This window comes from Beta vulgaris, chromosome 5, assembly GCF_026745355.1.
Source record: "Beta vulgaris subsp. vulgaris cultivar EL10 chromosome 5, EL10.2, whole genome shotgun sequence".
NCBI classification, from domain to species: domain Eukaryota; kingdom Viridiplantae; phylum Streptophyta; class Magnoliopsida; order Caryophyllales; family Amaranthaceae; genus Beta; species Beta vulgaris.
Window position 1 is genome coordinate 44,122,594 of NC_079206.1, and position 25,916 is coordinate 44,148,509.

General features: G+C 36.9%; 1 protein-coding gene across 4 annotated transcripts; it reads left to right on the top strand.

Moving 5' to 3' along the window:
- The first annotated feature begins 545 nt into the window (after window positions 1–545).
- LOC104893555 (hypothetical protein) lies at window positions 546–25,916 on the top strand. Of its 4 annotated transcripts, none has more exons than XM_048644510.2 (24): window positions 546–1,230; window positions 6,672–6,765; window positions 6,997–7,198; window positions 7,435–7,576; window positions 7,678–7,778; window positions 8,552–8,615; window positions 8,844–8,957; window positions 12,007–12,227; window positions 14,109–14,163; window positions 14,424–14,507; window positions 15,266–15,461; window positions 15,581–15,744; window positions 16,146–16,190; window positions 17,065–17,140; window positions 17,231–17,304; window positions 17,390–17,440; window positions 18,467–18,624; window positions 19,667–19,714; window positions 20,724–20,781; window positions 20,872–20,955; window positions 22,966–23,212; window positions 23,297–23,487; window positions 24,113–24,177; window positions 24,716–24,937. In XM_048644510.2, the coding sequence occupies exons 1-24, from the start codon at window positions 1,054–1,056 to the stop codon at window positions 24,783–24,785; spliced, it is 2,781 nt and encodes a 926-aa protein (XP_048500467.1). In that variant the 5' UTR covers window positions 546–1,053; the 3' UTR covers window positions 24,786–24,937. The 4 variants fall into 4 exon arrangements, with proteins under 4 accessions (XP_048500467.1, XP_019105150.2, XP_010677974.2 ...); XM_010679672.4 differs by having other exon boundaries at window positions 818–1,230; window positions 24,762–25,916; XM_019249605.3 differs by lacking the exons at window positions 24,113–24,177; window positions 24,716–24,937 and adding an exon at window positions 23,906–24,046.

Consider the following 25,916-nt stretch of genomic DNA (forward strand, 5'->3'; position numbering starts at 1 on the left):
GAGTCGTTTACGTGCACAAAAAAAAAAAACAGTTTCTCGCGTGCCGTCCTACGTGGACGGTACGCAGGGAATTTTTTTTTTTTGAGCATATTTCTGGAATTAAAACCCACTTTTGCATTATTCAAGGAAAAAACTCATAAGCATTGTGGTACTTTAATTGAAATTCTAATAATAACATAATCAGCTAATAGTGATATGAATAATAAAATAATGGACAATAATACAAATATTGATTGAACATTGACTATTTGGACCTTATTGGACCTGATTAGACCTGATTGAAACTTATTGCACATGATTAGAACTTATTGGAACCTTTTTGACTTAATTATTGCACCTGATTAAAACTTATTGGACCTGATTGAATCTTATTACCCTGATTACAACTTATCTGAACTTATTAGATCTGAAATTTAATTTTTTAAGTTGAAGAAAACGTCACTCTAATCTTTATCCTTAACTCGAGGAAAATATAAAATGACTCAAGTGTCGATGACTTTGACCATTATGACAAAGCATGGACGGTAGATTTAGTTTTAAGTTTAGTTTTATCTCTATTATATAAGGCAACACATGGGGGACACCAAAAAATAGAAAAAGGAAAAAAAGAAAAAAAAATAGAGGATAACTAACTCTTTCATTTGAATAGAAAAAGGGGGGGAAAGTAGGACATTTAAACTGAACATCAGTTTTTTGAGAAAATAAAATATAAAGACATTTTTTCTACCCAATTAATTTTATTTACTACTTCATTTGTTATCATACGTTATCGCACGCATTGCGTGCATGTAAGACTAGTTTGTAAAGTGTGCACTTATTGCCAAAAAAAAAACAAAAAAAAAAAAAACAAAAAAAGTGACTCCTTTCCTCAAAGCGACGTTTCACTCTGAGAAACTCAATTGCCATAACAATGCTTTTAAAATTGCTCAAATATCCATCGTTTAAGCAGTAGATCTGATTCTCATTGTTGTTTCTTAAACAACAAATTCCATCACACTCTCATTTCAAAAGTTGAAAAGTTGAGTGAGAGAAAGGAAGTTTGGTTGATCGAAAATGGCGCCGATCTTCGAGTATTTCATAGTGTGTGGAATTGGGCCAGAAATTCGAACATTAGATGGAGATAAAGGATTTTATGGGACCAATTATAGGTACTTACCATCACTTCTTGATCAATACCCTCCTTCCAATCCCTCTCTTCGTCCTCCGCCTCCTCCTCCTCAGCTTCCTATTGTAAGTTTTTCTCACTCTTCATCACTCTTTCTGCTTCCTAATTTTGGATTTTAGTTTTATATGTTTGTTTCGTGCTTTCTAATTTAGGATACATGGGTTATTGGGTAGTTTTCTTGTGTGATTGTAGTGGCATTAGTCATCACTCATCACTCATCACTTATGGGTTTTGCTTTTGTTGGAAGCAAAAAAAAAAAAAACTACTTGATCCACACACCCACTAGAGATACACATTAATGAATTGTGGAATACAACTCGTTAGAATATTCCCTATCACCTTCATTGCATCTGTTTGGGGAAGCATTTTAGCTACCTTAAATGATAAGGTGCTAAAATGATTTATATGTTGGGTGTCTGGAATGAAATGAAAAAGGCTGAAAGAGCATAACCGAATGATGGATGCATATTGCATAGCAAAACTACTTTGTCTCTTAAGGTTTGCTCTCATTCCCGTTTGGTTACTTCTTAAGAGTTCTATTGGGTGGGTAGGTAGCTTTGTATTGATGTTTGGGGTAGGAGAAAAAGTAGACAGAATTTGTGTGACCATGTCACCTAAAAAGGAAATCAAGCTATTGTTTAGGGACTAACTGGAAAGGAAACTGAAGCAATCTTATAGAGACGGAGGGAGTATACTTAGTGATGCATATAAATATACTTCCTCTCTTCCTTTCTTTTGAATGACGAGGAGAGAAACTGGGGAAATACCAAGGAGTCTAGAGCATGGAATAAAAACTCGCATGTTTCGTTATGTAATACCCGTTTTGTAACCTATTTTAGACATGTTCCTCGAAATGTCTTTTGTAACGTGGCAATAAAATCACGGCGTTCTTGCCACAATGTCCATAACGTAACGTTGACTCACCGCGTTAGAAGGTTTTTTTTTCTCACTTGTTACATTCTTTATTTGTCAGTTTGGCCACAAAAGAGAAAAGGAAAACATACATGGCAATTAGAAAAAACAATGTGCACACACCAAAGAAGGGAGAATTAGGTTCGGTAATGTATATGAGTTAGCCTTTGTTTATACTTCATCAGAAATAAATGAAACGCTACCCCCAAAAATCTCTTCCATAAAAGATAGAAGCGTTTCATTTATTTTAGAACGAAAGAAGTATGTATAATAGGATAAATCATTCATTTTTTAAGTAATAATGCATTCAGCATATGTATAACCCAGACACATGACAATTTTGGTCATATTATGTTGAAGAAATACTTGTTAAACTTTAAAGTGAAAATCTGTTTTACTATGATAGGTTAAAAATCTGTTTATATAATTTTTTCTTTAAAAAAATTCATGCCACGTTAACCAAGTTTGAAGTTGCGTCCTGTTCATCTGTTACAAGCCGCTTTCGGGTCATTGCAAGTGATATTGCAACCGCATTCACGGTTTTCTTGATTTCATGTGCTTGGTTATGTTGATTTCAAAGATATTAGACTCCTTCCCTTGAAGAGGAAAACCACCTTCTCTCTTTTTCTCCCCATTCCCAATGTTCATCTTTGCATCTAAAACGGCAGCCAGGTAAAAATAAACATTTACCCATAATACAGATACTCTCCTCTGCAATCCTTTATTTGTTCTTCTGTTTACCAAATTACATACTTTATATTTATAGTTTTATACATAGCAGCTAGCCACAAAACAAATTTCATTTGTTCTTTTCAAATTCAATATCCACGCAGGAAAAAAAAACTATGCATGGAAAATATGTAGAACACTTGACATCAGTATGAATTCATTTTTTTTTACCGCTGCCAGACATTTTTATAAGTCAATCACAATGCCACCATTTTGGCTCCAGGTTGCACACAAACAAATGAACCCATTATTGTCATGGTTGTGTGTATGTGTGTGTGTAGAGGGGGCTAAAAGGAAAGGGGGGGGGGAGGAGGTAATGACTTATAGGGGTTGTTGAATGCCGTGGTGGTTTGCATGGTGCTGGTTCAAAGAGGTGGCTGAGTAGGGTCGGAAGAGGCAAGAGAAGGGCGGTATGCGAATCTCATTTTCTAAGGTTAAGGGCGGAAGGTGGGTATTGAGGGGGTTGGCGGAGGGATTTAATACTTAAGGGTATGAGGCTCGAATTTTAAGATGTCTTAGCTCCATTAAATTGTTGGATATCAAGTCCATCTCATTCTTCAAAGTTAAAATCATTAAGGTTCTTCGATCAGGAGAGTTCACAAAGAAACTCGTCGGGTATGTTTCCTTTATGAGACATCCTGACGATAGGGAAGAAGACTTGGTCTTGAGGTTTTTGGATTGTCTTTATGTCCAAGAGGTTTCCATGGATGGGAATGCGAGATGTTTTCGCGTCATAGCAAGAGTTCACCTTGTCTATCAAGAGCTTGCGCTTGTTCCTTGAAATTTTTTACCCTTGATCTTCCTCGCTATTGGTTTTTGGCCGACAAAAGCTCCTCATACCGAGGATGTTCTTAATGGAAGGAGTTTCTTCATCACTAGTTGTTGCAGTTTATGCCTTAAGGAGGGGGAATCTATCAATCATCTCCTCCTCTTTTGTCCTTTGGGTTCTTTCTCTTTGGCACTTATCTGTATCCTTGTTTGGATTAAGTTGGATCCAACTTTGTTCTTGTTAAAAGATGCTCTTGTTGCCTATGAAAACAAGGACGAAAAAGGTTGGCTTGCCGAGGTTTGGATACTTTTGAAGATGATTCTGTTAGCAATTTGGTGGTGCACTTGGAAGGAAAGAAACCAGTGGATTTTTGAAGGCTAGCTTCCTCGCATGAAGCTTACAAGTTCCATTTTGTTAGTGTTTAATATAGCTGGAGTCAAGTGTGTGTTAGTGAGCATCACTTACACACAATAGCATGAGGGCTTGAGCTTTTTGTCATTAGCCCTCCTTTTGTAAATGGGTGACACCCCCTTGGTGTCTTTCTTATCTAATATTATATGTTACCTATCAACAATAATAGTAACCTAACCAAATCTTCAGGGTTCTGACTAAAGAAACTCATGAAAGAATTCGTTTCCTTTGACGATAAAATTGTATATATAGGCATTTAGCAATGGAGAGGTGAACAAGATGTGGGAAAGGAGTTGTAGAAGCTGCATCTTTCTTTATATTCCTAAACTGCAACTTTATACCTGGTGAACAGAAGGAATTAAGAATATACCTACTGATGGATTTCCATGGACTAGAAAGTTTAGTCTTTGAAGCGCAGTGGGGTGTTAAGGATCCTTGGAGCCTAGGTGAAAGGCAAAGGCTCGTGTATCTACTTTTTATTTCTATCTTTTGTGGTGTAAATTTCAATAAAAAGAGCAACAAATTTTAGTATAAGTTAAGGCAGTGACTCAGTGAGGTCTATAAAGTGGGAAAGCAAATGCAAGTGACAACTAAAGTAAAGTGACTAGTCAAAGTTTGGAAGAGCAGAAGCAAACATCAGGCTTTAGAGGGCTAAGTAAAGGTTAATGTTTAAATACTAAAGACGTGATTCATTATATTTTTAGCCCCTAGAGAGTGAAAGACGGAGAATAAGATAAGGGAGAATCTCCTAAGGTGGTTGGCAATGTGAGACAGAGCCCAAGTGATGTAGCGGTTAGGAGGTTTGAAGAGTGGCGAAGTAATGGTATCGTGAGGGAGTAGGGGAAGACCTAAGAAAACTTGGATGAGGGTGATTAAAACTGGTAGGAGTCTATTACAGGAAAATATGGAGTTGGATAGGGGAAAGTGGAGGGAGATAGTCTTTGCGCATAAATGTAACTTTATCTTTTTTCCTTTTGGTTCCTTATTAATTTACTTTCTGTGTTTTTGCAAATTTTTCTCACTAACTCCCTTAAATGTACGTTATTTATGCTCTTTCTTAAGGTTTTCTTGAACCTATTCATTTTTTTTTCCTTCACATTCTTTTTTCCTCCTTTTTATGTTTCCTCTTAGCCTTCTTTTTATGAGGCTTTGTGTTGAATTGGACTCTGAAATTTGGGTAAGACTCAAATTTATGGTTTCTTGCCCGATATTGTCTTTTTCTCTCGCTTTTCTGCACCCAACTTTACAAATACGTTTTTGCTAGAGCCTGGACTTGCCCATTGCCTTGGGGGTGCACTTTCTAAACTTAGATATGAACATGATGCATGAGTGTTTATAGTAAATCAGAGTAAGAACACCATATACCATGCACATTGACTTGAAAATGTATGAATTATATTGCATCACAGTATTAGGCATATAGTCATATATTCTGAAACATCTCCTTAGTGGATGTGGATCTCGACTATTGGTGAAGTGGTCATACTTTATTCATTTAAATGAAACTTGATTCAGCAAATCTTTCAAAATTTTGTGGATGCAGTTAAAGAAGTTCTCTTGCATTAGCTTCACTCTAATAGAGTATTCTCTTGCATTAGCTTCAGTCTAGTAGAATATACTATTGATAGTTATGTACTTGCTTGGATACGTGACAATAGCTATTGAAGTGTGATGTTAATGGTGTGTATTATATTCAGTTTGTGCTGCTCATGCATGCATGTACTTGCTGGAGTTTGATATAATTGATGAGGGGAATCTTACGTTATAACCATTGCGCCACGTGACAATGCAACCCTCTCACAACCCAAAAAATTGGGGGGAGGGGGTTGTTTGGGGATTAATAAAGAGTATGAATTAACTTTTTATATGTTTTGAATTTTGATTAGTTGAGAAGGATTTGGTTGTATCACGTAGAATTTACAATGGTTATAAGGGATATTTTATGTACTTGATTAGGGGGGTTCGGAAGCCTTTGGCTTGCTTTGTCTCCTTAACCTTCTGTTGTTGTCAGTAGTTATCTCCTCACCTTAAAGAAATAAAGAAGCTTTTCATATCTATCGAGTGCTTAATACACATCATATGATCATACATGTTAAATAGTCACATGATAGCTGTATATGGAGATATCTATTATTCGTAAGTGTATGCTTGTGCCTTCTGTTTAGCTTCCCGTCTGCAATCGATTGCCTTTTTTTACTCATATGAGGGACATGATATAGGTATTTTATCCTTTGTTGCTGTTTCTTGGTATCTTATCTATCCCAAAAATTATGTTGCCAACCAACCTGGTCAGGTTATTCTTGGCAATTATGTAGTCTGGCATGGTGTAGAGAGGTGGGAGCATGAGTGTCTTGTTTCTTGTTTTGGGTTAATCTCTCCTAAAATTGCATATGTAGAATAATATTTTTGGCCAGTTTCTTTTTGGTGGAGTCCTGTTTGAAATTTTTGACGTTGCAAATTCTAATCTTGTGACAATCTCTGATTATAGCGTGTTTCATTCCTTAGTGGATGTGCTATTACTCCATTCCTTTTTTCGTTCTTATTTAGAAGTGCCCTGCCTGTGTTTCAGCTTGTTGTTTAGTAAGTGAATAGAGGTCTTTTTGAAGTGGCTGCTTACTTCTCTTGACAATTATTAAAGTTTTTGTTCTGGGAACCCGATTTTTCATTTCACTTGTGTCAATGCAGTGTGTTTTGCCTGCTGGAGTGGAGTTCTATGCATCAGGCTTTGACGGCAATGATCCCTTAACATATCCTCGAACTTATCCTATTGTCTTAACTGGTATGTATGAAAGTGTAAGGTGTGGTTAGATAAAATTATATTGGTGGCTATTGCAAGTTTGCGACACCCTTTTTTCTGGCAGTTTTGCATTAATATGAAGTATCGTTTTCAAATCTGTAACTAAGGAAGTTTGTACCTGATGTCTTCATATGTTTATCAATAGTAATAGTAGCTTACTTCACACCCATGACATCTTTAGGATGACTTAATTTTCTATTTGATTGTTTACAGAGGGTGATGGTTCCAAAATCTATGTCACTTGTATTGCCTTTCGGGATCCTGTTGATGAAGATATTGTTGAAGCACATCGTATTCCCTTGAATTCATTTGCAGACAAGTGCATATGTCTTGTTTCACGTTTGCCAAGTTTTTATGTGCTACGTAGTGCTCTGGAGGAGATCTTTGCTCTTTGTTCATCCCTTAAAGGAAGCTGGTGAGCTTTAATTTTCTTCTATTTAGTTGCACCTTTAGAGGGAAGGAGTAGTTTTCGTTAAAAAAAAAGGAGGGAAGGAAGGAATACGATCATTAGGCTAGCAGGTTATAGCTTCAATATATCACTAATCCACCACTCTGAGAATGATGGGGTGGGGGGGGGGGTGAACATGTAACTTCATACTGCTGTTTTGTTGAAACCCATTTACAATATTTGCATCATCATTTGTATTCCAGCAAGCCATTATGGGATGTCATTGCCTATATGGTGTCTAATGTTCCTCTGCCTACGCCCGGGAAAGATCGAGTGTTGTTTGCTATTGAGAATTGCCTACTCTCTGTTGAGGCTCCACCAAAAGATGGTTTACCTCATGCTGATGTAAGAGGAATCTTTCTATTTACTTGTTTCTTATCGTGTCTTTATCAACTTGTTTGCATAAGCGTGAGTAGACTTACCAATTTTGCTTGGGTGAAATGCAGATATCGTTTCAGCCATTGGTACAGTGTCTGGATGTTGACAATGTTCTTAAACTCTTCACAGCTGTACTACTTGAAAGAAGAGTCCTACTTCGGTCAAACAAGCAAGTATCAGTTTTGAAAGCTTCGAATATATTCCTTAGTTCAAGAGAAATAAGCAGATCTGATTATGCATGCTTTATCACCAGTTTCATTTTGGAATTGGTCAATCCCTTAAGATGTCTTTGTTGTGTACAGCCTACTTGACATTTTCTTTGCTATGTAGGTTTTTTCATGTTAGTAGATTTCTAGAATTTCATTCTTGTTGCTCAATATACAGCGTATTTATCGGTGCTTATGAAGTTATGATGTTGAATGTGTTTCACTAGACACAACTTTTGTTGTTGAAGTGTTGTTACTTTGAACAATGGGCTCTAGTGGACTAAGAAGCCATATATAATCAGTCATAGTTCTCTATATTCTCATTTATATGTTTTCCCTCTTTGTTCTTTTCCTTCTTCCTTCTTCTTTGTCTTAAAAATGGGTCACTAGTGGACTTAGAAGCCATATACATTTCTATAATTAGTAATTACAGCAAGGAAAGACACAAGTGCTGAGTTAAGTGCGTTGATATTTCTCTCCTATGGCAATTTGCTATCTGTCCTCAATCTCATCCACCGCCAGTCAAAAGGATTAGTTAAGGTTTTCGTGGATTTTCTTCCTTTCTTTTACATGAAAGACAGGACTTCTAGGAAGACTACCATGAATTGTTATACATATGCCACATATAAATTGGTATTATTACAACATTTAAATAACCAAACTTGATATATATTGAATAAAGAACTGTTTCTGTTGTTGATACATATTTAACAGTTTAACTATCTTCTTATGACAGGTATTCACTTTTGACTCTTGTATCTGAGGCAATTTGTCATCTTATCTACCCATTCCGGTGGCAGGTAATACTTTCAGATATTGAGACCATAATGTACGATATTTAGAATTGGATATTCACCCTACTTATATGACTGCCGACCTTACTGATAAGATAAGAATAAACGTATAGCTGATCTGTGACTTTATTGATAAGTTGCTTTTTTATATTTTTGTTTTTGTTCTTGTCAACAATTTCCTTTAGGTTCCTTACATATCCCTGATATTTGCCTTTTCTTTTCTGAATGTTGAAGCATGTCTACATTCCATTACTATTTTTCAGCGGAGTGGATTACATTGATGCTCCAACGCCATACATGATGGGTCTTCATTCAGGAGTTGACACCTCTGATCTATCAATGGATGGTGTATGTTACTTACTTTGATGCCATCTTGTTGCTTTGCTATTGCACAGTGCTAATCTGACGTATTTCTGTCTTTTCTGCTCTACTATTATATCTTGGTCAGACTTCACATTCTCTTCCTGATTATTTTCTGGGTTCCTAGTTGATAATTCCAAGTTTCCAACTATGTTTGAATGATTTACAGTTATTTAGTTCATTACATAATATTGTTATTGCCATGTGCCTATACGGTATCTACTCAAAGCAGCCTGACAGTCTCTAGGTCAAAACTCTCACAAGCTTACTGCTATATATATGATAAATATAAATTCTGAAACTTTTTAGTCAATAGTTCCCACTACCTTCCCTTTTAATTGTCAATGTGTATAACAACGCAAAAGAAACGTTAGGGGGGGGGGGGGAAGGGGGAAGGGGGAGAAGAAGAGAACAAATCCTACTTTTCTTTGTTTTTCTTCTCCCTTGAGAGTTGAGATTAAGTGATTTGATGGTTTTTCCTACTTCTGTTTCATTTACTTTAGTATGTGACTAGGAATCTGTTCTATTCAACTTATCTTATTGTTTCTGAACTTTTCTGAAGTATTCTTAATTTTCTGGATTTTTCGGAACTTGTTGGACTTTTTTTTTTTTTTTTGAAATCAATGAAAATTAGTTGAAAAGAATAGATCCTAAGTTGGCTTTCCCCACTTTTTCCTTCTAAAACTTGGATTCAGAAACCTATATCAATGTAGTGGCGAAGTTCCAGTTTGTGGTGGCCAAAGTGCCTTAGTGGGCTACGATGACATTGTTACACTTCCAGAGTTCCAGTATTTTGATTTGCTAAGGCACCACATTTTCATGCTTTTGTGCCCTTTTTATAACTTACAAGGAAGATTGTGCTACTAGCCTACACCTAGTTTGTGGGTAGTGGTAAACAAGTCCTAGGCACTTATCTACATAAAGTGTTGTGACCAGTGAACCATCACCAGGCCGAAGAAACCAAAATTCGTTTCTTTATAGGACTGTCAAGTTGTAACAAGTATGGAATTTGTCATCTGTCGGCAAAAGACGGAGAGGAAAAGCATAAATTGTAGCAGAAAACATTTCCACACCTAGAAGAGAGAAGAACGTGAGGGAGGGGGAGGCTTTGGTGTGGGAAATACATATTAGTTGTGTTAGTCGATGTTAAGAAGGGGATATGGCATTCATGTCTTTTTAAATTGTGCACTAATAGATTCAGATTGCTAGTAATTTTATTTTAATATTTTGCATACTATTATTTAATTAATGAACATATCATTTTACTAATTTAATTTAGGACATTTTGCCAAATACAGCTGTGTAAAGTGGCCACTTTGTTAATTACAGCCATTTTATTTCAACTTTGTAAATTGCAGCTTTAAATAAACAGAATTTTTTAAAATTGCAGCCTAAAGCCATTTTCAGGCCAAATTAGCCTCAAAATGACGTCACATGTTCGGCTAATTTAGAATTTTCAGGCCAAATTAATATGTTTGACTAAATTAGTCATTTTAAGTTGTAGCTCAAAGCCGCATGCCAACATAAAGATATCCTTATTTTTTTCACATGTGACATCATTTAAATGGCTTTCGGCTGCAACTTAAACTTTTTCTGTTTATTTGAGGCTGCAATTGACGAAGTTGAAATGAAAGGGATGCAAATCATGCAATTAACAAAGTGGCCACTTTAAAGTGCTGCATTTGGCAAAAAATCCTTTTAAATATTCATCTTATAGAAATACAAATTTTACTATGATAGGTTTTTTTCCAGTAGGTTGGATTGCATACTTAAACTAAAAACTGAAAATGAGGCCTCAATGCGAATTTTCTTGTGTTGGCTGCAATCAGTTCCATTACATCCTTCACAATCCCCTTCGATGCCACCACTGCTGCAAACATGACTGCATAGTTTTGAAAGTATGTGGAGTATTATGCTACCACTAGATTGTAGGTTGTGGATATTGGTCCTAAACTTTTAGTAGCGGTGAGCTCAATTTTACAGAGTTAGTGGCCATTGCATCATTAGTTGCCTAGGCTTTGCTCTGTAGCTTCAGCAAGCTAGGAGGCAACTATCACTGGATGATGCTACAGTTAGTCGGAGTCGCCTCATGTGGATCTAGCTTTCAACAGCGTAGAACACATTATGAGAGATGTTGGAGGAGGATGGGTGCCTGCTACATGCATAGGTTCAGGAAAGTATGTCTCTTATTGTGGTTCCTGAGAGTGGCTGAGACATAACTTCGAGAAGTTAAGAGAATATGAGCATTACTTATTCTTTAACTATTTGAAGCGCACTCTTTGTCCTTCATGTCATTTGAAATCGAGAACTTGATTGCTAGTAAAGCCAACAAAGCTCAGTCTTGGAGGATTACTTTGCTTTTGAATATAGTGAAGTATTTTATCTTCTAACTAGCTTGTATTGCCTTCTTTCCTAATAGAACAACCAGAGGAAACTAGACTTAGTGCCGATAGATTTGGATCAGTATAACAGAGTTGTGGATGTTGTGCCATTAGTTGGCTCAGTTTACGCAGTTGTTCTTTGTAATCTCTGGCTTCAGCTTCAAAGTCTCGTGGGATAACAGTGGCAATGTTGTTTAAAGATTTGAACGTGTATCTTAAAGACTGAAACTGGTAGGAAGAACCAAGAACTGGACTAAGGACCTTAGTAATCTTCAGATTCATTGTTAATTATTATCACAGGGGCTCTCAGATGGTCATAATGATTGGGTTTTTAATTGGTAAATATGCTGGAACTTAGTGGGAGACCATCTGGGCACCCTTATTATAATAATAATCAACAATGGATTGAAGATTCTGAGCTGGAACCATCATCTATACAGTCTGCATGATCTTCAGATAATAACTTCTGTTATCATATGTTATGTAAATGAAAGCCATCTAAGGTGATTGTGCCCGGGTCTTTGAATTTGTCATATTCGATCTAAAGTCCCTGTGTTGATGTATCTAATCACACTTTTTTACCAAAACATTGCCTTTTCTTTTCTTTGCTGCAGCTTGATTTTGACTACCTATATCTTCCTCGTTTCCTGATGTAGGTTGTAATTGTGGACCTTGAGTTGAATCGCATCACTACTTCAGAGGAAATACCTTCTATACCAGAGCCAGAATTGAGCTCCTTACGTGGTGAGATATTAAAATTACTATATCCAAATGTGATGGATATAGATCTGATCAAGGTTGGCCTCGGCAAATCATGTGAACTGCATCATAGAGTTGCTAACAGACCATGGTCAGAAGAGCATGATGTTCAACTTAGGTAATTTTGAACTTCCTGTATAGTTGTGTGTGTGTGCGTGGGTGTGTTTGTGTGTATTGGTGGGTGGGGGACGTGTAGGGGTGTGTGTGTGTGTGTGTTTTCCTGTATAATGTTTCTATTGCAAGCATGGCCGGTGAGTGATTGGGCGACAAATTTTTTATTTTAATTTTTATTCTGTAATTTTTAGATCGATTCCTGAGGTTGATAGGCTCAGGTTCTGTATATTTTTAATAATTGTTTGAGTTCAGCACTTCAGCTTGATCATACTAGCAAGCTATGTTACATGGACTCCAGTAAAGTTATTTCTCCCCATCTAGAGAATACTTTGTAGAGCAGGATATCCCTATTAGAGCAGGTTATGAATTTCTTGTCCGTAACTATATTCTTCTTTGGTTAGCCCGTTCTACCAGAAGTCACTTTCCTTTCTCTAGGCCATTAGAGTGGTATACTTCCTCTGTTTTGTAATACTTGCAACGTTGAGATAGAGAAAGATAAAAGAGAATGTGCTAGGGGAGAGAGAGAGAGAATATGGTTGCAAGTAATAGAGAACTTCCTAAAGTAGGAAATGTTGCAAGTATTAAAAAACGGAGGAAGTATATGGTGAATAGTTGTAGAAGCTTCCAGCCTCACAGGAAGGCAGGCCCCTGATCTGCCTATAGCAAGTTTGAAGTCACGGTGGAAGATGTTAAGTGAGGCTCCTGTAACAACAATTGGTGCATGAAGTATGATAGGATTCCATTGTGAATTACTGATTGAATAGCCCTGAAAAGGCTTTGTCATTGTGGCCGTTAACGGCCCCGTCCTCGCCCTTTTTGAGAGTAAATCTACACCATCTTGCTCAAGCCTTTGGCTACTGTTTGTGTTTTCCATATCTTCACTATGATGTGAGTGAATAGTGCTTAAGTTTAAGATATAGCTAGTTAGTTGAAGTGGAATGAAATATGAACCTCGAAAAGGCGGAATTGAAGAAAGGAAAGAGCAAGTTCTAGATGGTCTGTGTGTGCACCATCAACATGTGATGACTTGTCATTTTTTTCTATCTTTGCAGCTAGGAGCTTTGGCTAAACAGCAAAGGAGAGCCTAATAATGCCTCTTACAAATGTAACGGCTTCTACTCTAGGAATTTTTAACTTGGTTTAATGTGGCAGCCCATAATGTAATGTGGGCTCTAAATTCCAAAAGTGTGTTTGAACTTCATAATAGTATGATGTCCTTATGTTAATCTTGCATACTGTACTTGTTATATCTTGTCCTTCTGAGTATCAACCATGATCTGTGCGCTAGTTCAGGAAGGAAAAGAAGTACAGAATGCGGAAATTGGATATGAGTGTCATATATGGTGTTACTAAGAAATGTGTTCTTAGTAGGTGGTTTTTTTTGTGCATTTCTTTGTTAGGTGTCTGTTGCGAACTCATGTGATGTGACCTTTGGCTTGTTTTTTTTTTTATTTTAACAAATCTATTACCGTATGTAAAATATAATCAGAAGTCCTCAATTTATCTGATTTACTTTTGTCAGAAATTATGCTCTTAGCTGTTGGTTATTTCACAGCTAGCTCCTGTATCTAGTATTCTCTTTCACTTGTCCTGGCCCATGTCATTCTGTTAATAAGATTTAGAACTGCAGAATCATGACCAGCTTTGCCATCATATAATTGGTGGAAGATTTTGATGGTTTATGCTCCTAAAACTATTAGCATGGGAGTCTTTGTTTGTGTTTCTTGTTTTGAGTGTAGTATTATTGTGTAGAGCCCCTGCAAGGTACTCTTTTCGAATATAGTGTTCTTGCCTTAAATTTTATATTGTGCTTATCTGTCTGTGTGAAGAATTGTTTCTGTAATATGGTAAGGCGCTTTAAGCAATTCTCGTTCTCTATGTGCAGGATGATATTTCTGAAGTTCTTTGCTTCAATATTATCAGGATATCGGAATTTTATTGTATGTCTCCGTTTCTGTTTGGCATTTTTGTATATATTAGGGGTAGTATATGATTGGTTGCTGTCAAAAGTCAAAACTGCTTATCAGATTACCATTTTGCGTAATTGTGAGGGAATTGATTTTCCCACTCCAAAATTTGCATTTGGTATTCCCACTGTGAAAATACTTATACATGCTTCACTCACAAAGAGGAGTGCCAAAATTAGATTTAGTGGGAAAATCACTTCACCTGATTGTATGACTTAGTGTTGTTTTTACAGGAAAATACAGCAAACAATGTCTTTAATACCCAAGCATTCTTGAAGAAGCGCTCTCGATTGACTAATCAACCCCTGGATCAGATGGTGAGCTTTAGTTCAGTCTTTTGCTGTGGTGATTGGTTAATTCCTTTTTGTTTGCATTATTGGCTTGTCATTCTCATCTATACAGCTGGCTGGGCCAGCTGGCATTCAAACTGAGGTGATCCAAATCTCATCTTTAATTACAATTGTCTTGCTCGAGCACTCAAGCTTTTTTGTCAAACAAAATAAGCTGAACTTAAGCATGACTCAAAGGGTTCAAGCTTGCCTTGATTATATAGATTTTCATTGTTCCCTTCTTTGAATATTTTTTGTGCATTCTAAGTACTTTCTAAAAAAATTGTTATCATTGCTCATATATTAAACTTAAAGGCAATGGTTGAAAATTATCTGACATTCTTAAGCTCTGTAATTTTGAACCTAACATCATCGAGTTTGACCCATGTTTCTTTGCAAACCGATCTAAGAGGGGTTGTTTTTTTCCACACACAATCCTGTACTGCGTGTGAGCTGCTCAGCTCACTGCCATTCCTGATACTTCTTGTACATGCAAACTGTTTCATTATCTCTAAGATATTCTAATATCCAAATAATATTTTGGGGGAACAATAGCAACTAAACGTAGTAAAGGTTACAAGTTTCTTAATCATTTTGGACCTAATTTTTTAATATAATAGAGTAGCTTATTTTTAATGTTTACCCTTTGCATATAAAGAAGATCTATTTTGGTATCATAAGCGAATTTGTGAGACCTGTGAGCTGCTTGTGTACTGTATGTCAAAATTCTACTTTTTTTTCCACAGATAATACAATTTTTGGATACTCAAGGTTTTCTGGACTTCCTTGAAAGGTGCTCAGGGTCTGGTGATAATTATAACAACCTTCTTGACAAGTTGCAAGATGCTATTGGGAGAGGACAGGATCATATGTCAATACTGCCATCACCTGTATTAGATCCTGAAATTATTACAATATCAGATCTTGGTGGTGGAGTACCTGGTAGGTTTCTCATCAAGTTGTGATTATATGCTTGTTATGCTTAACATATTACTTAGTTGAATACTTGAATCCATGTTTATGTCTTCCTTACTAAGATGTTACTTCTCTCTGATCCACAGTAAGTGGTTCTCGTTATACATATGACAGATTCCCTCGTTATATCATAACTGAAGAGCAGGAGGAAAAGAGGAAACAGATACTTGCTGCAGTTAGTGGAGCCCTTGTGAACGATGCAAAACTTACTCATGATCTTGCTGAAAGTCTCAGTCCAAGGGAGAGAGCTGTGGGTTCTTCTTTCAGTTTTCCCTATAAATATAATTATTAACATGACTGCTTGCCATGGTATTTATTTACTAGCCATCAGATTTGTGAGTGTCGCCTTAGCTTTTGGCATGGCCATTATCAACCCGATAAGCTGGTTTCTCTTTGTTAACAAATAACAACCAGTGAAGAGCTTGTGCAGATCAGTTTTAATAGATTGTCATAAATCCAAGTAAACAATGATTGTGATTCGTGCAAAGGAAAAAAAAAAAAAAAAGTTGATTTATCACTCTGCTTATAGCAGTGACAACCTTGTCTTAGAAAGAAAATTCTGTAGATCGTGTTGGGAGGAAAGTGATAATCTGTAAAAGAAGCCCTAAACCCAACTTAGCAATGCTCTTACCTGTATTTTTCTTTTTACAGGCAGAACGGGAGCGCATGGTCTTGGACATAAAAGTGAAGTTGCAGGTGAATAATCTATTTGATTTACAATTTTATTGGAATTTGATTCTTCTATCCTGTTTTTGCAAGTAGAATGTTGTTTCCATTAGAGCTACCATACTTCGTAGTATTTACATTTATTGGCTTACGGAAAAACGTTGCAGAAAAGCATATCATCATTTTCATTTTATAAGTGTCGTTTTCTGAGTTGAATTGTCTTCGGAGGACGTGAAGGGGATGCGGCAGTGGAGAGAGGAAATATGATAGGTAGGTGAGACCGAAGGAATTCCTTTGGGGGGCCAAAACACAGTGAGACATGGGAGAAAAAGAGACTTTTGAAGTTATTTCTTTATGTGGGTGGAAAAGTTAAATCATTATTCCACTCAATCTCCAAATATCTATAATTGTTAGCGCCTCTGTTTTATAATGTTTCTCTTAGTCGTCTTTACATGAAGATTAGTTATAGGAGAACAGAACCACCAATAGTGTTGGCTTATTGTGGAGTCAAATGCATACGAACATACATAATAGAAAGTAGGACAATCATTTTGATATGGAAGGACTATTTGTGTTATTCCTATACTTGTGAAACCATGTGGAGAATCAGGTTATGTTGCAGAAGTTAATCTGACTTTTGAAATTGTGCCTTTACCTAGTAGTATAACACTTTCATGCAATTAAATGTTGATGGTTTCATGTATACATTTTTAGGTCAGATAGCATAAGCTCTGGTGGTTGTAGCTTTGAAATTTGTGAATGTATTGTTATTGAATTGTGCCTCTAGTAAGCTGAATGAACGGACCTATGCTTCTCAACCTGGTACCTTGATACTGTGATTTGACGTGGTTTTGTGTTACGTGTTAAGCTGGTGTGAAGTTGTATGACAATTCTTACTGAGCAGGGGCTGTGGCTACGTCTTTTGAAGTTAGGGACAACTGATGATCCATTGTCCTCTTTTGAATATGGAACTATTGTTGGTAATCATGCTTCATATCTCTGGTGGTTTTTTGTTGGTAAGTTATTGACTTTTGCTTGGAGTTTAGCTAATATCTGTCTCTCTTTTGCAGCTCTCATTGAATCTGACGCAGATGGTATTGGCGGAAGTGGGTTTGTTGAGTGTATAAGGGAACACATACATACTGTATGTTTAGTAGTGGAAGATTATACTCTTTTTTCTATTCTCACATCTGGAATTACTCGTTTTTCATCTGGCTTTTGTCTTGCAGGGGTGGACTTGTCAATTGACTGAAGAGCAATTTATTGCTGTCAAAGAACTGGTACTGGCTACCGCTTTGTCATAACATGTAGAGTTCAGCTTATACTGCATCCACGGTTTTAAGTATTTAACATGAGTGCGTATCTCGCTGAAGGAAAACGTTTTTGTAATGAAATTAAAAAATTCCTTTTGAGTCTGTCCCTATAGAGCTGCTGAATATTGAGTAATCCTTTAAGAAACAGGTAAATAGAAGTGAAAAGCTATTTTGTTTTTCTAATAGAAAGATTTGAATTGTAATCACTGTAACAACTCAAATTCAAAGGCAGTTACAGAGCTGTAGAAAAACAAAACTTATGATAGTTTCAACATTTATTTTTTCAACACTATTGACACAGAGTAAAGAGATGGGCATTCTTTTTGATATGCACGAGAAAAGTTAATTTGAGCAGAGCTCTAATGCCTTTTTCCAGTCTAGCTGAAGCAGATAGCAGAAAGAGTTCCAGGTCCATTAACTTGATTGACACTGTCTATAAATTCATAGGAAAAGTACTGTGCACAAAAGACAATATTTTGGATGAGCTTATTATCCTATACCTCCTCTTTGTTGACTATGGCTAGTTCTTCTTGCAAAACTTACCAAAATAACTGAGGTTATTTGAGGCACGCGTTGTGCTTTTTGAAGCATTGTCAAGCTTTAGGTCAAACCTTCAAAAATGTATGCTAACACTACTCGGTTATATTTGAACTCTGAAGTTTCAGCTATTTTTCTTTGTTGTTATGTAAAGTTTTTCCCTTTTATTTTTTTGGGTCTCCCTCTGTGCCCTTTTAAGTGCATTTCTGGTTGGGCTATTATTATTGAGAGATTCAAACAATGGGCTAATAATGTGAATTAATGAAGTTAAGATGAAATGTTTGCACAAAATCTAAATGTAATAGTTTCAGTTTATTATTGATTGATTGCTTTAGTTACTAGTTAGACATTGTTCTTTCACATTTTCTTTTTCCTGTACTAGTCTTGTTATTTGAATTGGCTCCTCGTCTCCTGAGTTCTTTGCCTCTCTGTGTTTTGTATTTGTTTTTACTTTAGCTGAAAACTGCAATTACCCTTGCAACATCCCGCAATGACATGTCAACAGTTAGAGATGCTCTTGAAGTGTCAGCTGAAATATATAAGAAGGATGCCAATAATGTTTCAGATTGTGTTCAACGTCATCTGATTTCTCTGTCGATCTGGGAAGAGCTTCGGTAAGCTTCAAATTCATCTTAGCGCAGTGAACTTCATATCTACACTTGTCTCAAGTCTCACCATTTTGACGCAAGCCTCTTTTTTTTGGCAATTAGAAGAGAGTTTATTAATAACCAAAAATAGAGAGTTTACCATCCAAACCAGAAGCTACATGTATCAATTTTATTAATAGTTTTATTTTTGGGCCTTCTTTTGTTGCATTGGTGATACATCTTTTGCCCTTCAAGTGTATGACTTACCTTCCATACATAGTTTGCATGTTGATATGAACTCAAATATCCCAACTCCTAAAAGGATATTTTCTTGTATTGCTACTACATGTGGTTGTTATCTCTGGTGCTATATGGTCGAGTGTTAAGGTTCCCAGATGATTAAAGACTTCTGCCAGCCTGTGGTTATGGCCTTGTAGGTGCAGAGCCTGCAGGCTGCGTTCATGCCTTGGAATTTGTGGGTTGCATGTGATTCAGTTGAGGTTGCGCCCCACAAAACGACCTGGATCCTCTTTGTAATTATTCTGGATGAGCATTCTCCAAATCTTAACTAACAAGGATCCTGTTTGCACTTTACCAAGAAATCCTTTTGTTTCTTCCCCAAGTGCTCATTGTATTGAGTCATTCGTTGTCCCATAATCATTTTCTAAATTCCACTGCTGTTTACTTGGTGATGTTTGGCTGTCAAGCTATCTCATATATTTTGAGAACTCTAGTATCCATAAAGAAAATTTTGATTTACATTTTGAGAACTCTAGTATCCATAATCATTTGCTAAGTCATTATGAGTGTTGCTTGAGTATGATTGAGGAAGCTATTCAGATAAGATCATTTGTTGATGCATTTCTAATAAGATGCTTCCAGGAGCATGAAAATCATCCATGCTCCAAGGGTGGAGTTTGGAAAACATCTGCATTCACCTCATTTTCTGAAAATGTAGATACGCACAAACATAGGGAGCATTTTTATTGATTCAATTTGTGTCATTTGTTTATGTAATGTTCTGATTTTGGCTTCACAATCATGTGACTCCATTTTTTCTTTACTCTAGGTTTTGGGAAGGATATTTTGAGTATCTCATGGACCAAACCTCCAACAAGTAAGGATATATAGTTGATCTCGTTTCACTTAATCACATGCTGAGATATTACGTTTCCGCATTCCTTTATGTTTCCTATTTTCCAGCTGTGAATTGGTTTGGTAATTACACTCTGAAACTCCTTTAAACTGAAATAAGTCGGAAGTATTCTTACTTGGACCTTCTGCTTCTGATGTTTTGTTGATGATACTAATAATTGTAAGCTTTACCTTCTCTGTCCAAAAAGAAGCGTTCATGTTTTACAGTCTCAGCCAGTCAGGTCTCCGACCCCACACCAGTTAAATATATTTTTTGTGCAGTTATTACCTGAGGGTCAGCCTCCATCTCCGACTTTTGGATGCATGAAATCTTTGTGAGAATGGCTGAATAAATTAAGAAACATATAAAAGATTATTCATTATAATGTAGTAGAAACATGAATGACTATTATATATTTACCTATAGTACACACTCTTCATTGCACATCAAGTATCCCATCCTAGGCACTCTGAAAGGGGTACATGCACTTTACACTTGATTTTGGCCAAATCATTTAAACCTTTCATTTGATGGTTGACCGTCATTTGCAGTAATTGGTACAATATTTTTGGAGAAGTAGAATGACCACCTTCTAATTTTTTGTGGAGAAGCCCAAATAACTGCTCCTTACATGGACACCCCGCTTGGAACTGATTGACATTGATTTGTATTTAAGATTACTAGAAGTTGTGGAAAATTTTATTTGTATGTCTTTGAAAAATAGGTGATATGCTATTATGTTTTGTATGTGTCTTGTATAATGCTCCCTCAGTTCCAAAATGTTTGCGTACCTTAAAATTTATGACTGATATGAGTTTTAAATTTTGATGTTGGTGAAACATTTTGGAATCGAAGGCATAATAGTTTCTAATAGTAGAAGGATTCTAATTGTACTTTTAGCTATGTGACATATTGAGAAAGCAAACTTCATTCAGAACATTTTGATAAGGTATATGGTTTCTCATTATTTCTAATCACTGCTGATCTTCAGGTCATCTAATTATGCCACCTTGGTTATGACACAGCTGATTGTAGTAGCTTCACATATGGTACTCTCTGCCCTTTCGTCTTTTCTCCCACAAAAATGCTGCTACTGATTACTAATAAACTTAATAATCATGATACTTAACTCTGTGAAGGCTGGACTGGGACTTCCTGATTCTGACGCTTGGCACATTATTGAGATCATAGCAGAGAAAAACAACATTGGGTATAAGCAATTTGTGAGTATCTGTATCTTTCCTCTGTCAAGTTTTGGTGAAGCCACTTGTGCTATCTGCTCATTTGAAAACTGAGACTATTCCCCATCATTTGGAAAAGATTCTGCCTCCATTCACTCTTGCGCGTGCACGTGCGCGTGGGTGTGGGCGTGTCTGTGTGTGCGTGCCCGTGTCCGTGTCTGTGTGTGGCTGTGTGCGCACGTGTCTGTGCGTGTCTGTGCGTGTGTGTGTGTGTGTGGTGCGTGTGAGTGTGTGTTGGGGGGGTGGGGGGAATGCTAGGGCTCCTCTGAAGGTGAGAGCTTTCATGTGGACTTTGTCATAGGTAGACTGTTCTAATGACGTGCTCCAAAGGAGAACATGAGGGATGGCTGTGGAGTGTAGTAGTCCTGGGTTTTCCCTTTACTATTTGGAGCTCCTGCAGGTTCAGCTTGTGGGCCTTGGAAGAGGAAAGGAGAAGAAGGTGCGGGGCCTAATGGTTTATGGTGAAATTTGCTATTACGTGGCGTTTGTGGTTAGAGCTGAATGCTGATTTTTTTCAGAACAGAAAATCATTTAGCATCTTAATGGGTTGAAGGCGGCTGGAGTTTCACACAATTGCTCTGTTGTGAATTATGGAGTATAACATAAGTGGGTTAATTTTTAAACTGTTCTTGCTGCTCTGAGGAAAATTTGTCATCAGTCTTACTCTCTGCTACAGTTCATTTACAAAAAGGTTCTTTATCAAATAAAAGGTGGATGGAAGAAATTTTTTATCACTGGATATAATTTCTTGTAAAATGGAAAAAGGTCGCATTGCGATTGTTAGTCTCACTTTGTGGCCAATGGGCATCTCTGCATGAGCTAAAAAATTGAAAAAGTGGCTCTTTCTCATTGTCATTTCAGGAGTCTCGGAAAATATTCCTTTGATTATAAACTAATATATACTTTTTAAAGCTTACTTTGTTATTTTCCGTAGAGATAAAAAGGTATTGAACATTTATAGTGACTAATATTTGAGTATTATCTTATATGTAAATTGACTATATCTATATGCTTTACGATTTAGAAATGGGTTATAAGCAGGGAAAAAAAACGCTCTCGCGGTCGCGTTCGCGGGAACGGTCGCGTTGTCGCAGGAACGGCTTGTAACGGCGAAATAGAACGTTTCGCGGCCGACGCGGCGTGAATTTTTTTAAAAATTCACATTAATATGATTTAACCTTATTTGCATTTTTTTAGTTTATGAAGCATTATTAGAACATAATATAATCAAATCTAATAGAATATCATGTTTCCTCAACTATATAATTAAATCATTAAAAAATTTTGGCCAATGTTTGAAAAGAACGGATGTAACGGGGATAAAATCGTTCTAACGCGGCGAGTTCGCGTTACGGAACGGACAACGCGGCGAGAAGTACGTGAATTTAATTATGGCGTTCCGTAACGGGATTTCGCGGAACGGCAAATCCAAAATCCGTTACAGAACGGCCGTTCTGTAACGGAACGGGAGAGTTTTTATTCCATGGTTATAAGAGTTTACATGTTAAATAGAGGTCCGTGATGGATGTGGCGATGTGATTCAACGTCACATATCAGATTGCCAAGTCCAAAATATGTTACAAAATGGCCTTTAAATAACAGAGCAACCTTGTTTTTATTGTATGCCTTCTAATATACGACTTATTACATATGTAAATCTAAATGATACTTCCTCCATATCTATCTGGCTAACCTGTTTCTTTAGTCACACTTGCCAATGCATAATTTATCATTAATTTCTTTATTTATCAAGAAGCAAAACTCATAATAAATTTGTTATCTTCAAATTATACATCGAGATGAATCTAACAAGATCCCACATGACTAGAAAGAAACATAGGAAGTAGTAATCAACTCTCTGATAATATGTGCAGTCTTTGAATCTTAGAAAGTGCTCCAATGTAATATTAAAAAAAAAAAATCTAATGTGTGACCTTGGTTGATTTTTAATTATGCGAGAATGGTTTCTTTGTTTACTCTGATTGGTCGTAGATACAACTGAGGGGGTTCTTGTCACATATTCACCAACTACGCTTTGCTTACTGGGGAGTCGCGGCTTTAAAAGTCCAATCATTGTCTTCTTATGGAGTGCAATCAGCACTTTCTCAAGATGTTGCAACTGACGGTCAACAAACTATTGAGGCTTCTAGTGTTGGAAGGAGCTGGGTGCAGAGCATGTTCAGCAGGGATACATCATTAAGGGCTCATTCTTTTACTCGTGTAAATAGTGGAGTATCAGGTATCTCCAATTTATGTCGAAGTTATAAATCATCCAGGTTATTATCTTAGCTTATCCTTTATTTCATATTTTTGCTGTATTCAGTTGCAGATGAAAACAAACAAGATCTGGGAAACACAGCAGGTCAAAAGAGGCCTTCAACAAATGTGCGCGTACTTAGGGGCCATAATGGTGCAATCACTGCTTTACATTGTGTCACAAGAAAGGAGGTTTGGGATCTTGTTGGTGACCGTGAGGATGCAGGCTTCTTCATTAGTGGAAGCACAGATTGCCTGGTATGTGAACATATATTGCTAATCATGTCAACATTAATCTTTGTCACCTTTTTTTTTGGGTGAGGGGAGGGAGAGGGGTTGGGGTCTGGAAAGTTGTTTCTGTTTTATCGATTTATATGGCACTTTCTACCAGATCTTCCTTTGTGATGATTATTGTTCAGACTTCAGACCTTCCATGAATGCTTCAGCCTTTTCCTGCAGTTACACATGTGAATTTTTGTATTGCCTTTTGTTTCAGGACTTTGGTCTTGCTTACTAACAGATTGTAGCATGTGGGCCAGTTAAATGTTATTTTTTCTGCTTTCTTAAGCATATGTAGCAGTGTACAGTCAAATTATGTTGAAATTCTTTACTGGAATATTCTTATGATTTATAAGAATTTGGAATTGATCGACTACATTATTAACTGAATATTCAGGTTAAGATATGGGATTTGTGCTCGAAAACTTTGGCATGAATACACCTTTACAATTTTAAAGATACTTCAACTGATTTATTATTTCATCCACTGCATCTTTCCGCTTAAGATATGGGATCTGTGTATGAACATCTTATCAGCATTATTTTTGCAATTTATAAGATTTTGAAGTTATTTTACTATATCACTCACTTCAAAATCTTTCAGGTTAAGATATGGGATCCAAGTCTTCGTGGTTCTGAGCTTCGGGCAACTTTGCAAGGCCATACTGGGTACTATATCAAATTAATGCTTCTATTCTTTCATATAAGTAATGATGAAGTTATAAAAAGACAACTGATGGGTAACAATCATTTTAAAAGGCGGGCTAGAGCGAGATATGTTGTACCCCTAAGCTTTTAAATACAGGATTTCAATAATTGCTGCTTAATATAGTATGCTCAACTCCACTTTGAATGTCCATTTTTTTGTACAATATTGGGTGTAAATTTGTATTCTGTTTGCTAGTTCCATACCAAAAACTCCCATCTGAAGTAAAAATTAAACCTGAGAATTAAATCTCAGTTGGTTTTACTTGTCATAGACTGACCTCACATAGAGTAAAAGTTACAGTAAATACAGAATGTGACAAGACTAAAGTTAGTGGCTGATAGGAAGTTCCTTAATGACTTGTGAGTCGTGACCCTCATGTAGGTGAATGATTTTCGCTTCAACCCCCCATAATGGATGATTTTTGTCATTTGGCTCTGTTTCCCTTTTCACTATTACTTCTTCACTTATATATCAATTTCGTGTCCCCTGTTTTATCAGATCTACATGGTTTGATATCATTCTGAACTATTGCTTTGTCTACCAGAGCTGTGCGTGCTATAAGTTCTGACCGAGGAAAGATAGTATCAGGCTCGGACGATCAATCTATCTTGGTCTGGGATAAGCAAACGTACCAGGTTCTGGAAGAGCTGAAAGGGCATAATGCACCAATCAGCTCTGTGCGCTTGCTCTCAGGAGAACGTGTCCTTACTTCTTCCCATGATGGAACCCTGAAGATGTGGGATGTAAGAACAGACACTTGTGTGGCAACTGTTGGGCGTTGCTCAGGTTCAGTCCTTTGTATGGATTACGATGATTCTACAGGAGTTTTGGCTGCAGCAGGTAGAGATTCAGTTGCTTATTTGTGGGACATCCGTGCTGGTCGACAGATGCACAAGCTCTTGGGGCACACCAAATGGATCAGATCTATCAGAATGGTTGGAGATACTTTAATCAGTGGTAGTGATGATTGGACAGCTAGGATGTGGTCAGTTTCTCGAGGCACATGTGATGCTGTCTTGGCTTGCCATGGAGGTCCTGTTCAATGTGTTGAGTATTCACCGTTGGAGAAGGGAATTATTAGTGGCTCAACAGATGGGATGCTTCGGTTTTGGGAAAATGGGGATGGAGGTATAAGATGTGTCAAGAATATCACCTTACATTCTGCTTCTATTTTATCTATAAATGCTGGTGAACACTGGCTGGGGATTGGTGCAGCAGATAACTCCATGTCTCTCTTTCATCGCCCTCAAGAAAGACTTGGTGGGTTATCCTCCTCAGGCTCTAAAGTAGCTGGATGGCAGCTTTACCGGACACCCCAGAAATCTGCTGCTGTTGTAAGATGCGTGGCTTCGGATCTTGAAAGGAAACGGATCTGTAGTGGTGGCCGTAATGGACTTCTTCGATTGTGGGATGTTACTATAAATATCTGAGCTCTTAACTGTCATATTTAGGAAGTTATTCTGTCAGATTTACATTATGGTAATTGTTTTCACCAAGATACGATAGTACAAGTTATGAAAAGTTAGCAAGTATTTTACTATTCCCTTTATATCTTGGGATCACATTTGTATACCTCCGTTTGAAGGGCTTGGTTCAGCTGCTTGTATTTTGTATTTGTGTTACAAGTAATTGTTCAAATGTCACGCTGTATTTTTTTTTTGGGTTCACTGGAACGATATATTAAGATAAAACTACTACA